At 41.7% G+C, this 12,090-nt stretch overlaps 1 protein-coding gene across 2 annotated transcripts in view; it reads left to right on the plus strand.

The window, feature by feature from the left end:
* The window catches only part of PHKA2 (phosphorylase kinase regulatory subunit alpha 2), a 38,901-nt gene continuing 26,811 nt past the window's right edge, over positions 1–12,090 (plus strand). For both annotated transcript variants that reach the window (XM_032203364.1, XM_032203374.1), the window contains exons 1-12: positions 1–112; positions 1,372–1,530; positions 2,875–2,922; positions 3,691–3,859; positions 4,631–4,713; positions 5,355–5,435; positions 6,656–6,754; positions 7,053–7,199; positions 7,426–7,479; positions 8,034–8,156; positions 10,128–10,223; positions 11,699–11,806. In XM_032203364.1, the coding sequence (XP_032059255.1) occupies positions 35–112; positions 1,372–1,530; positions 2,875–2,922; positions 3,691–3,859; positions 4,631–4,713; positions 5,355–5,435; positions 6,656–6,754; positions 7,053–7,199; positions 7,426–7,479; positions 8,034–8,156; positions 10,128–10,223; positions 11,699–11,806 (1,245 nt within the window). In that variant the 5' untranslated portion in view covers positions 1–34. The remainder of the gene's footprint in view (positions 113–1,371; positions 1,531–2,874; positions 2,923–3,690; positions 3,860–4,630; positions 4,714–5,354; positions 5,436–6,655; positions 6,755–7,052; positions 7,200–7,425; positions 7,480–8,033; positions 8,157–10,127; positions 10,224–11,698; positions 11,807–12,090) is intronic.

Below are 12,090 nucleotides of genomic sequence, written 5' to 3' on the forward strand. Positions count from 1 at the left end.
CCGGGGGCTGAGCTGAGGAGGGCTGAGGGCGGCCATGAGGAGCCGCAGCAACTCGGGGGTGCGGCTGGACGGCTACGCCCGGCTGGTGCAGCGGACCATCCTCTGCCACCAGGTGAGGGCAGAGCCGCGGCCGGGGGAATGGAGCCCAGCCCGGGGGGGAGGCGCTGGGGGGGCTCCGCGGTCGCTGCAGGGGAGGCGGAGGTGACCTTGGGCTGCATCCCTGCGTGGCACGGGGCGGTGAGGATTTGGGGGAGCTGCTGGGTCGCAGCAAGGCAGGCAGCTCCGGAGGGGCTGGGGAGATGCTGTGGGATGGGTCTCCAGGCTTCAGCAGCGAGCCCGAGCGAGCCACCTGCGTGCCCACGAGCAGGAGGTGTTTAGAAACTGGCTTGGGTTGGAAGGGACCCCAGGGACCATCCGCCTCCAGCCCCTAAGCCAAGGGTTTAAATGCTGCAGGGGCTCGCTACTTGACTGACCTTGTACCTTGCGCCCAGGAGCGTGCCAGGCGTGCGGAGCTGGCACCCGAGATGCTGAGCGGTGGTGGCGGGCACCAAGCCCATGTTCCATATGCCAGGGGTCCCATATGCCAGGGGTCAGATATCTCACCAGCAGCAATTGATCTTACATCCTCCCCAGCCTCTCTGTTTGAACACGCAGCTGACAAACAGCCTGAAAAATTAATGGTAATGAAGTGACGGGAGTCAGTGATTAAATGAAAACATTAATGGAGTGTTTGGAGCGCAAGAGACTACCTGGTCGGCGTGCTGGGTTTCAGGCAGCGCTGCTGTCAAGCACCGTCACAATTTGCCGTCCTACACATTGGAGGATATAAAAAGACTTTGCATGCATTCATGCTCTAGCTTTCATAAACCACGCAGCTAAATAAACAAATATTTCTTTCACCTCCTGGAAGGGAAGTAGTATTTCTTTAACTTCCTCGAGGTCATGCCACAGGCTGAGGTCATGCCACAGGCAAGAACAGATCTTAATCTAGGTTTCTAGTCTTAACTCAGTACCCTGTTTTCCTTCCAAATATGCAAAATTTAAGTTCATATTTCCTCAGTGTATTTCAGATTTCACCTAGTGACTTAGCTAATCATCCCGGGTGGATGAGGATGCACAGCTAGGCGCTGTAAGTTATATCCCAAAGCATCGAAAGAAATTTTGCGTTTCCCTTGTGCAACTTTGGGAAAGGACTGAGCCTCTCTTTTGTTGTAAAACTGACAGCTGCAGTGTGCAACCAGTGTGAAATCATCCTTGGCTCTCTCTTTTGTTTCTGTTTCTTTCTCTTTTAATAAGGAAAGAATTGGTTCATCTGAATAGATGGGATTTCAGGTAATAATGTCTGTTCTGTGCTCTCTGTACTCTGCTTAGAACCCAGTAACAGGGCTGCTTTCAGCTGGTACAGACCATAAGGATGCTTGGGTACGGGACAACGTCTACAGCATCCTGGCGGTGTGGGGGCTCGGGATGGCTTACCGAAAGAATGCAGACCGGGACGAGGACAAGGCCAAAGCCTATGAACTTGAGCAGGTATGTCAACATTTTTGGCATAAACCAGCTGTGCTTTTTTTTTTTGTTGTTTGTTTGTTTTTGTTTGTTTGTTTTTCATAGGGTGGTTGTTGTGAGTGGTGTGCTTGCATTGCTGCCTTGTGTAGGATCTGGCACAGTTTTCCCAGCATGGAATAGGTGTTTTGTTCCCTTGGCAGTCAGTAGTGTCTGTGTGCCACAAGGTGGCCTGTATTTCTAGCTGCCTCCCAGGAAGTAAGATTTGGAGAACTGAGCAACAGAGAGGCTAACATCTGAACTAAAATATAAACAAAACAGAAACTGGTAGGAGTCAAACTTTCACTGTGTGGCTTCTGAGAAATGTTATGCCCAGATTTACAAGCCTCTCAGATTAAACATTGAGATTCCTCATGAGGTGTATTGTGGAGCCGAAAATCAAGTTTAGGTTGCTTGAATCCTGGGATATAATTTTATCTGCTGGACAGTCCTTTCCCTTAAGGAGGAACATGCCCTTTAAAGTAGCTGTCTTTGAAATGCGCATGTGTGTAGTCTCATGAAAAGCATACATGGTGTATAGACACGTTTGGTGAGAAAGAAAGGTAAAGATCTCCAAAGTGGGAGGGAACTGAAAGGGGAGGTAGCTCACACAATTAATTTATTTAGTCCATAGATGGGAAAGTGGGTATCAAAAGAGAGAGTGTAGAGGCAGGTTAAATGGTAGGCAAGGGAGTCAGTATCCTGCTGTAGTTTTGAAGGCATAAACTTTATGCAGATGTGTACTTGTCAAACCAGGGTGGTCTGTGGTGACAAAACAACCTTGGCTCAGTTGCTTATCGTCTTTTGAGGCCTTAATAATTTTCTGGATTAAAAAAAAAAAAAGGGTTTGATTTCTTCATTTCAGACTAAATCTTGTGCTTCTCTTTGTGCACGCTAAAGTCCCTTTCTTCACATTAGTCATCTGCTTGCTGCTGTGCTGTATAAAGAGATGAAGAGACTCCACTGGTTACTGTGTCAATGGCTTGCAGTTATTTACCCGTGTTCCCTGGATCTGGTGCTCTACAAACCATTATTACTGTTCTTACAATGTGTGATGTTACTCTTCCTGAGCCAGATAGAAAGACCACAGAGGGTTGCTCCACTATTTAGAGAGGACCTGAGGGAAAAGATTTATTCTCCTAGATAGGGATCAACCAATTTAAAAAAAATAAAAAAAAATTAAAAGGGCATTTAAAGCATTTGAGTCAAATACAGTTTCCTGTCTTTGGGAGGACATTAGCAGGGAATGTGAACTTTGTGACTTTTGAATGTTTGTAACATCTGATAAGGCTGGCGATGCACAAGTGTCACTGGTTTGCTGTGTTCCTGCAGAACGTTGTGAAGCTGATGCGGGGGCTCCTACAGTGCATGATGAGACAGGTGTGTTATAACCCAGCAACATCTACTGCCGGTAGCAGCAAGGTGAGATGCAGGGCTGTGGGTGGAGGGAGAGAAGGAAAGTATTCTGGAAAACGTGGGTGCCCAGAATGAAGAGCCTTAGCTCTCCCAGCCATTACTGTATGGAAAGCGTTCATCTGGCAGTAGCGTAGTACCACGGACCTGCAGGCAAGTAGCAGTGAATGGTTTGATTGACTTCCACTTGTGTTTGTTGCCAGTAGGGGAGAAAACTTTTTGGCGTAGATCTGAGTTGAACTAGTATGTGTTGAAAATACAAAGCATTTCATTTGAAGCAGATACTCCTTGTGTTTTTTGTTTTTTTTTTTTGTTTTGTTTTTTTCCTGCAAAATGATTGTGTTTTTATACTTGTACAAGGTGATATGGGATGTCTTTTTAAAGTTCTGTAGTTTCTTTGAGCAAAACTGGTCCTACTTGCACCTTTTTGAGATCAGGCTTGTAGCAAATCTGTTTTGCGTTTGCAAACTGATTTTCCCAAACATGCATACCCGTAACAGAGATCTGAACTTCAACAAGGTGGTTTAAATCTACTTTTTTCCCAAATAGACAAGGATTTAGCTAGAGTCTGAAGTTAAAGCACTCTCTCTCTGTTACCTCATTTTGTTATCAAACTGAAGTAACAAAAATTAGGACCTTGTGTTTCATCTTTCCTAAGACAAGGTGCTTGTTTTGAAGTTACTTGGAGAATTTCTTCCAAAGTGGTTCATATTCAAAATCTCTGGTGTTTTTCAGGTAGATAAGGTAGAGAAGTTCAAATGCACACAGAGTACCAAAGACTGCCTGCACGCCAAGTATAACTCAGCTACTTGTGCCACGGTGGTTGGAGATGACCAGTGGGGACATCTGCAAGTAGATGCAACTTCGCTTTACCTGCTCTTCTTGGCACAGATGACAGCATCAGGTAAGCAGAAGTTATGGTAGCCTTGGCTGTTGTTGCAGTCTTTGTATTTTAGCTTTCTTTTAAAAGGAAAAGAGTTGTAACTAAATTCAAAGATCTTTGCGTAGTTATTACTCAGAAAATGTTTCTGTGGAAAAGAGAGAGAGATGTGAAATTGGAACATAAGCACAGTAACTGCCAAGGCAGTGTCCATTCCCTTAAAGTTTGTTGGCATACAAATACACGAGCTACACGGAGTCATGTCAGAGAAGAGCCGTGTTTGAAAACTATGTGGGTTGTGCTGATGGACAAATAGGTTTCTTCAGAGAGTGACCACATTGAGTCAGGTGCCATTAGTCCTTTCTGTGTTCCTTTCTTGCTGGCACTGTTTCACTTTGTGCTCTTCCTGAGAGGATAAGGCTCTTATCCTGGTGATCTCCTGGCAGAGCAAGAAGCAGATGGTGGGGTGGGGCTGCTGCTGGAGTTGTGCCACATGGTTCTTGAGAGCCAGAGCTGGCCCAGGCATCTCTGCTCTGGGGATGAATGCCACTCTCCTGCTGAGGGTGGTTTTCTGGCTGGTCTTTGAAACAAGTGATGTGTATTGGTGGCATTTGAAATATTTTATCAGCAGCAAATAAAAAAAAAATAAACAAGCAGCTGCTTGTCAGTGTGAGTTTTTCCATTGGTTTCTGTGGGTAGTATTTGGTAGCAAAGAGGCAAAAGCTTGAAACTCACTGAATAGTAAATATTTCTATTTTAATATGTGTAATTATTTTCTTCCCCTCTTCTAATCAGGATTACGTATCATCTTTACCCTTGATGAAGTTGCTTTTATTCAGAATCTTGTTTTTTACATAGAAGCTGCCTACAAAGTTGCTGTAAGTATTTATTTAAGTGTTAAACATCTCAACACTGCTCAGATATAGGTGGAAAATTATTTATTGATGGTGAATGAAAACATGAGCTTCGTTTTCCATGAGAGGATGTCAGAATCTGTCAGTACTTTACCTTGTGAGCAGCACCTCTGGAGATGGTGGGAGGGCTGTAGAGGGATTTACTGCTGCCTGGGTGAGGTATATTTGTTCTATCATCATAATAGATTTTCTTAAATTATTATTTTGAGCTTTATTTATAATTAATAGTAACTCCTGATGTCTCATCTTATGGGCTTTTCTAAAAAGAGCAAATTGTTGTCAAACGTTTTTTTTGGAAAGTAAAGAGTTGAAGAGGTACAGGGAGAAGCATGCAGGATAAAGGGCTTTGTGTGTTCTGTGCAGAAAGTGGTTCATGATTATAGACCTTATCCTGTTGGGATATGTCTTTATGAACTGCTCTTTAAACATGAGGAGGAGCTCTTCAGAAACTTGGGGAATTTTTTTTATTTTATTTTTAAGGCCAATAGATAAGTTTCATACAAGGGTCTGGTTTTGTGGTGGGGCTGTGCATGTGGAGCCAAGGGAGGGAAATAACTAGTTTTGTGTGTAACCATGCCAATTTTTTTTTAAATGTTTTCTTGCAGGATTACGGCATTTGGGAACGTGGTGATAAGACAAACCAGGGCATCCCTGAACTGAACGCAAGCTCCGTAGGGATGGCCAAAGTGAGAATGTCTTCCTGACTCCTCCTTCTTGGCTGTTCTTTTACTCTAAATGGCTCTAGTGAACCCGATAGCTTCCTTTGCATAGCTTTCTTGGCCCCTGCAGCAGTTAACTGATTGTATAAGAATTTTTGTTTGGGTGTGAATTGAATATTCAGTGCCAAATCCATGTGATAATGGCTAGCATTGAAGGACCTTAGTGCAGTTGTTCCAAGGACTGCAAAATGTCTAGCGGAGTCACTGAGGCATGAATCTGATAGATTCAGTGAGGTACAGTCTCATGAAATGGCCTTTTTTTTTTTTTTTTTTTTTTTGTTCCTCCTTCTTAATTTTCTACCCTCAGTATAATATGGGATGTTTTCATGATAAGATTAAGTAAGATGTAAATTCTGGAAAACAGCAGGGTATCAGTCTTAAGAAATTATTTACAAGGCATCTGGGGGACTGACAGGCCGAGTATTATTAACATCAAAGTTGCAGTTGCATTTCAGCATGATTTATCAGTAACCAAGATCCCGTGTGGCTGGCTGCAAGAGGGAGAAGCTGCTGGTGTTGGCTGCATTTGAGTCAAATAGTGATAAATAGTGATAAGGCAGCTTCAGTGGGGCTGCTAATGTCTTCCCTAGGCATACACATTATGGCTGAGAGGTACAAGATATGCAGAGACAGGGCACAATGTGTCTGGTTGGCCATTAGGAGTGCAGAGAGCAGACATCTCATCTCTCTTTCCCTCAGGAGGTGCTGGTATCAGTAAGAGAAGGAGATGGCAATGCTCTCTTCTCCGGGAACCAGCCTCCGATGGCCCTGGGCATGCTGAGCAAGCCTCTTTCTGTGAATAGCCCTGCAGCAAGGAGGATTGAAAGGCTGCTAAATGGAGGAGTTATTTGGGGCTGTGGAACAGGAGAAGCATTTATTACTAAATATTCTTTAGGTGTTATCTCAGCAGAAGCAGCGCTCCCCATTGCTTTGCATTGCAATTTAATCTTAAGAAGGGTCACCAGCTCACCAGTCCTGTATCCTTCTAGTGGAAAGGCAAAAATATTTATTTTTTCTAAAATACTTCAGTGCTTCCCCTTTAAGTTGAAAAAGTGTCTGTGGAGCAAACTTCCGTCTAACCTAATTTCGTTCTGAAGAAAAGGACAGGTGCTAGGGTGTATACTTGACTTAAAAGTTCTTTAATGTTTGTTTTTCTTTGTGTGTGTGTGTGTGTGTTTGTTTTGAAGGCTGCTTTGGAAGCAATAGATGAACTAGATCTTTTTGGAGCTCACGGAGGGCACAAATCAGTGATTCATGTTCTTCCTGACGAAGTAGAACATTGTCAGGTAAAAACTAGTTTTCTCTTTCCTTTGCTAGGAGAAAACCCAGGTCCCTTTCCCCTTCCCTTTTGTTCTTAAATTTAATGTTGATTAACTGAACTTAATGAGGATGACTTCAGACTGCACTGTTCACCCTGTTTATAGTAGATCACATGAAAGCGTGTTCTCCTATTAACTCAGCTAAAATAATTATGCAGTGAATTCTTTCTCAGTTTGCAAATAGTATATTCCATTTGCATTTTATGTAGTCTTTTGAACAAGACAAATTATTTTACATCCCTCTTTTTGTTCCTGTTTTGCTCAGTCTATACTTTACTCCATGTTGCCAAGGGCATCCACGTCAAAGGAGATAGATGCTGGCCTTCTCTCTATTATTTCTTACCCGGCTTTTGCAGTGGAGGATATCAACCTTGTTAATGTAACCAAGAGTGAAATCATATCCAAACTGCAGGTAAGGGTTTCATTTATTTTTATTTTTCAGAGGGAAGGAGAAGCAGAACTTCCTTTCTTAACTGAAAATCCTTAAACAGAGATTGACAGACTTGGTGGGGCTATGAATGGAACAGAGGGAGGAAAATCCCTAAGTGGCACTGGAATCTCACTGCTTTTACACAGATGTCAGTCTATGAGGAAGAATGGTTATGAGAAGTTTTCTGTAATTTTGTCTGTTTTTATAGGGCCGCTATGGCTGCTGTCGTTTTCTCCGGGATGGCTACAAGACACCCAGAGAGGTATTTCTGATGTGTATTTTCAGTAGACATTAGGAAGAACATTATCTCTTGTTTATGGACAGTTTTTTTTGTCTCATGTACATGAAGGGTGAAGTTCTGCATCATTGTTAAGACATCTTAGTGGCGACATCTTTGGTAGCAATCCAGGCATCCGCCCTGGGAATGACTCATGTCTGAAGGAGACTAATGGTTTGAAAACCACTTATTACTAAGAGAAGTTAATGCATCATTCTACAAGGAGTGACATGCTTGGGGTGCCTAAGGGGAAAGCAGTGTGTTTGAGGTGCCCCAGGGTGTCTTTGAACTAGGGCAGAGACAAATTATTGGGTGACACCTAGATTCTGAGTCTGGGAAGGGTTGATTTGTCTGGAAACAGATTAAATGAGCCTGGGACTGAATGTGAAAAAGAAATCAAGAGGCTGCATGGAAACTGGTTCCTTTGTTTTTATTGGTTTCTTGGTTTTAATTACTTGTATAAAATAGGCTTCCATTATGTATGTAGTTTGAGTGACTAATTTAGCACTGTGACTAAATGAACATGATTGAATTTCCAGGATCCGAGCAGGCTGCACTACGATCCTGCTGAGCTCAAGCTGTTTGAGAACATTGAATGTGAGTGGCCAGTGTTCTGGACGTACTTCCTAATTGATGGAGTATTTAATGAGGACAAAATTCAGGTGAGGAAAAAGGAAACACCTTTGAATGGAAATGCAAAGAAGTATTTTGTAGCTTTGCTCTATGTTTATTTTGCTTATCAGTCGTCTCCATGAAAGTCCCAATGACCCGTTCCTGCTGGGGTAGAACCTAGCAGAAGGCAGATCTTTCACTGTGTGCAGTATTGATGTAGGCAAATTAAGTATTTGAGTAGATGAATCAGGTACTACAGATACCAGTAGCTGGGTGAGGACATGGAGCCTTTGGTCTTGCATGCTGCTCTGGGGCTGTGGTGTGATAGGTGTTACTATTTGAATCTCGTGCAATATTGATGCTCTGTTGGCATCAAACACTACTGGGATTCACAAGAATTCACTTTCATACATTCAGGGAGATTTGGGTTGGATTAGACCCTTATGAGGAGCCATTTCATTTTCAGTGATTTCATAAGTTAATTGCTGGTTCCTTAAGTTGTTTCATGCCTTTGCTGTGTCAAGCATTCAGTGGTCATGGGAGCTAAATTGACTGTAGCCCTCCAAAGGTTATAGTTGTTCCTGGAGGCTACTGATAACTTAAAGAGCAACAAGTAACCAGGACTAAGTGTGTCCACACCAAGAGTTCTGCAGACTGGTGGCTTGAAGGAAGTAACGAACACATGTGATCTAAAATTGCCCAGTATGCAGAGGGACTGGAGTTTGCTAAATATAATCCATTAAAAATAAAATGCCATCGGAAACAAAGCTGGGAGTTTCAGATCAAAAAACTTTTCTGTGCCAGATGTAATAAATCGAGTGAGATATTTACTAGCACGAGAAATATGATTTGCTTTGTTGTACAAAGCAGAAGTAGTTTGGTGGGGACAGAAATGGCATTGTTTCATGAGGAGAAAAATCAGAGTTCACTGAAACTCTGGCAATAAGCTCTCTTCAGAAAGCAGTCTTTAGAATTTAGTTAGGTGATCTAGGACAGTCTGTACCTGATTATCTTTATGGTATGCAGATGATCTGTGCTAGGGTGAGCTCAGAATGGACAATTGCCCCCAGTTCCCACAGTATAAACATAAACTGACTTGAGACACTCTGGTGAGCGTCTAGTCTTCCATAGTTACTGTGGCACACATGTAGTTGCAGTGGCAGCACTTGTTAGGAAAATAAGCAGCCTGAGGACTCAGAAAGAGTGGATAAATATATGGTACACTAGTATTTTCAGTGCTCTGACAGAACGTGCGGGTACCTTAACTTGTGTAGTAGACTAGCTACTTCCTCAGAAAGGTATAGCAGAAGTAGGACTTCAAAGGCAAGTTCTGGTAGTGCTGGAAGACAGCTTCCCTGTAAGTAAAAACTCAGAGTGCAATAGTTAAGAAAGGGGAGAAAATAAGGAATCTGGCAAAAAGAATACTGAATGTTTTTCATTTTGTATCAGCCTGGTATTCCTGTTCATAACATGTTGTCTAGCAACACAAGAGTAAGAGGATTTTCCATTCAGTTAACTTAGGTATTTTTAATCAGTTTACATCTATTTTAATTTTTCCCCAGGGTGAAATTTTAAGAGAAACTGAATTCCCAATCTTGCAAAGCAGGATTCAGAAAATCATAGACAAATGTGCTTGGTAGAAAGCTAACAATTCATACACCTTACACTCCTCATGGATATTGTCAGTCCTGACATATTCCATGTCACTGCGTCATCATCATCAAATTTCATGCAAAATTTGTTCCAGTAACTTCTCCACAGTAATATGTTTAGCGCTTCAGTGGTTTGTAACTGGTTAAAGACGTGTGCTCATATTTTGGAGGCTGATAATATTGAGATGCTGGAACAATATCTGAGAATTTGAAGCCTTTTCTTCCATCAGCAAGTTGTGATCCACCTTACTACCACCCTTGTTGTTTGTTTGTTACTAATTTTCAACAGACAATTACTGAAATTTTAACTTTTACTGTTTCTGTTTTGCTGAATGTATTGTCAATTCTCCCTTCTGTAAATATTTCCAGGTAGAAGAGTACAGAGAGGCTTTGGAAGGAATACTTATTAGAGAAAAGAATGGAATAGTTCTAATGCCTGAGCTGTACGCAGTCCCTCCAGAAAAGGTATTGTGAAACGGAAGCATCCACTTCTGTATGGGAAGTATAGATAACAAAATCAGTGTCAGTTCTATAATTTTCCTCTAGTTGGTAAACCAAAGTTAGCAATATACAAAAAAAAAAAAAAAAAAAAAAAAAAAAAAGGCCACTACACGTTATTAAAAAACATTAGACCTCTCATGGCTCCTGCCAAGAAATGGTAAACTTCAGGCTTCCAGATGATGAAATCTGGGAGCTGGGAATCTTGAGTGCCTAGGGAAGTTCTAGAGTAGATATAAAATTTTAAAGTTCTTATAACAAGACATATTTAAAAAGGGCTGCTGCTGATTTACAAACTGAAGCTCAAAGAAGAAATAAACATAAACTGTCCTGCCTGCCTATTCTGTCAATGGTTTGTGCTCTTTTTCTCCTAGAGGTTGCATTTAAGATAAATACAGGTTTCAGATGAATTGGGGTTTGTTAGATTTTTTTTTGTTGTGAGTTTGTTTATTGTTTTTCCCATTTTTGCTGTCACTGTTTTACCTGTTTCTCCCATTGTGACAGAAATTCAGACAACATTATGTGCTCTTCCATGGTATTTGCTTTTGTATCTCTCCCTGCCCAATTCTCCTCCCACTCCAGACTTCTCAGCCCTCACGCAGTAAGGGCGTGGGGCCTTCTGGCTTGGTCTGAGAAGGGAAGGCATGCCAAAGGCTGATGTTTTGGTCAGACATCTGAGGCTGAAGCTCTGAGTTATCTGCCTAGTGGGAACAAGTGTGTAGGAGTTCAGTCTTCTTGTGAATTTTGATGTGATGATGATCTGATGAACACAACAAATAAATGGGGTGTTTTTTGCCTGCTATTTATATATTTTAAAATGGCTTAAAGATGGATAAAGATGTTATCCAGCAGGTTTTATCCCCTATCCTCAAAAGATCTGTATACTGCAAAATCAAGTCATGTTGTTGTTGTTGTAGGGTCTTGTTTGTTTTTTGTTTTTGTTTGTTTTTGTTTTGTTTTGTTTTTCCTAAATTAATAGCCTTAATTTTTCCATTGAACATTCTTGCTAACTCAAGAAATGTGGAATAGCCTTCATTTTTGGAAAGCACCTTCAGGTTAACTTTCAGGAAGCTAGATTGTAATCGGTGAAGTTCAGGCATCATTGTCCAAGGAGCTGGAAAGCAGACAATTCCTTACAAGCTGCCAGAGGGAAGGCAGTGAAGGGATGCTAAGAAGAAAGGGGAGGTGCTAACACAAAGCTCTAGTTGCATGCAGAGTCCCCATTCAACCTCCAGTTTTGAAGGTCGGGTGGTTTCCATTAAGGAAGCATAGTTCTTGTCCTAGAGAGCATTCAGCCTCAAAAGTAAAATCAAGAGATATCAGTAATAATAATAATACCAGATTAGAGTGGGTAGATGATAGACTTTGTATTTTCAAATCCGTGTTAATGATTGTTCTTCAGAACCTTAAGGTAATTTTCTTGTTTGTGCTTTTGTTGTCAGGTGGACGAGGAGTATGAAAATCCTCACTCAGTGGATCGTGTCCCCATGGGAAAGCTGCCTCACCTTTGGGGCCAGTCAATGTACGTCCTTAGCTGCTTATTAGCAGAGGTAATTATTTCTTGTATAGTAGGTGAGTTTGTATTTCATTTTATACTGAGCTGGGTTAGGCTTTAAGTAAAATTTGATTGTCAGGCAGGGGACACTGGATTTTCCAGAACATGCACATGGACAATGAAGGGATGACTCTGAGCTTTCAGGAGCTTTTTTTTTAATTATTATTTTATTTATTTATTTATTTATTTTGTATATATGTAGATAGCTTGATAAGAAACAGACAATTTAGTATCTGAGTAAGTTGCCAGATGCACTGGATGTATGGTATAGGCTAGAGG

The sequence above is a fragment of the Aythya fuligula genome, chromosome 1, assembly GCF_009819795.1.
Source record: "Aythya fuligula isolate bAytFul2 chromosome 1, bAytFul2.pri, whole genome shotgun sequence".
NCBI classification, from domain to species: domain Eukaryota; kingdom Metazoa; phylum Chordata; class Aves; order Anseriformes; family Anatidae; genus Aythya; species Aythya fuligula.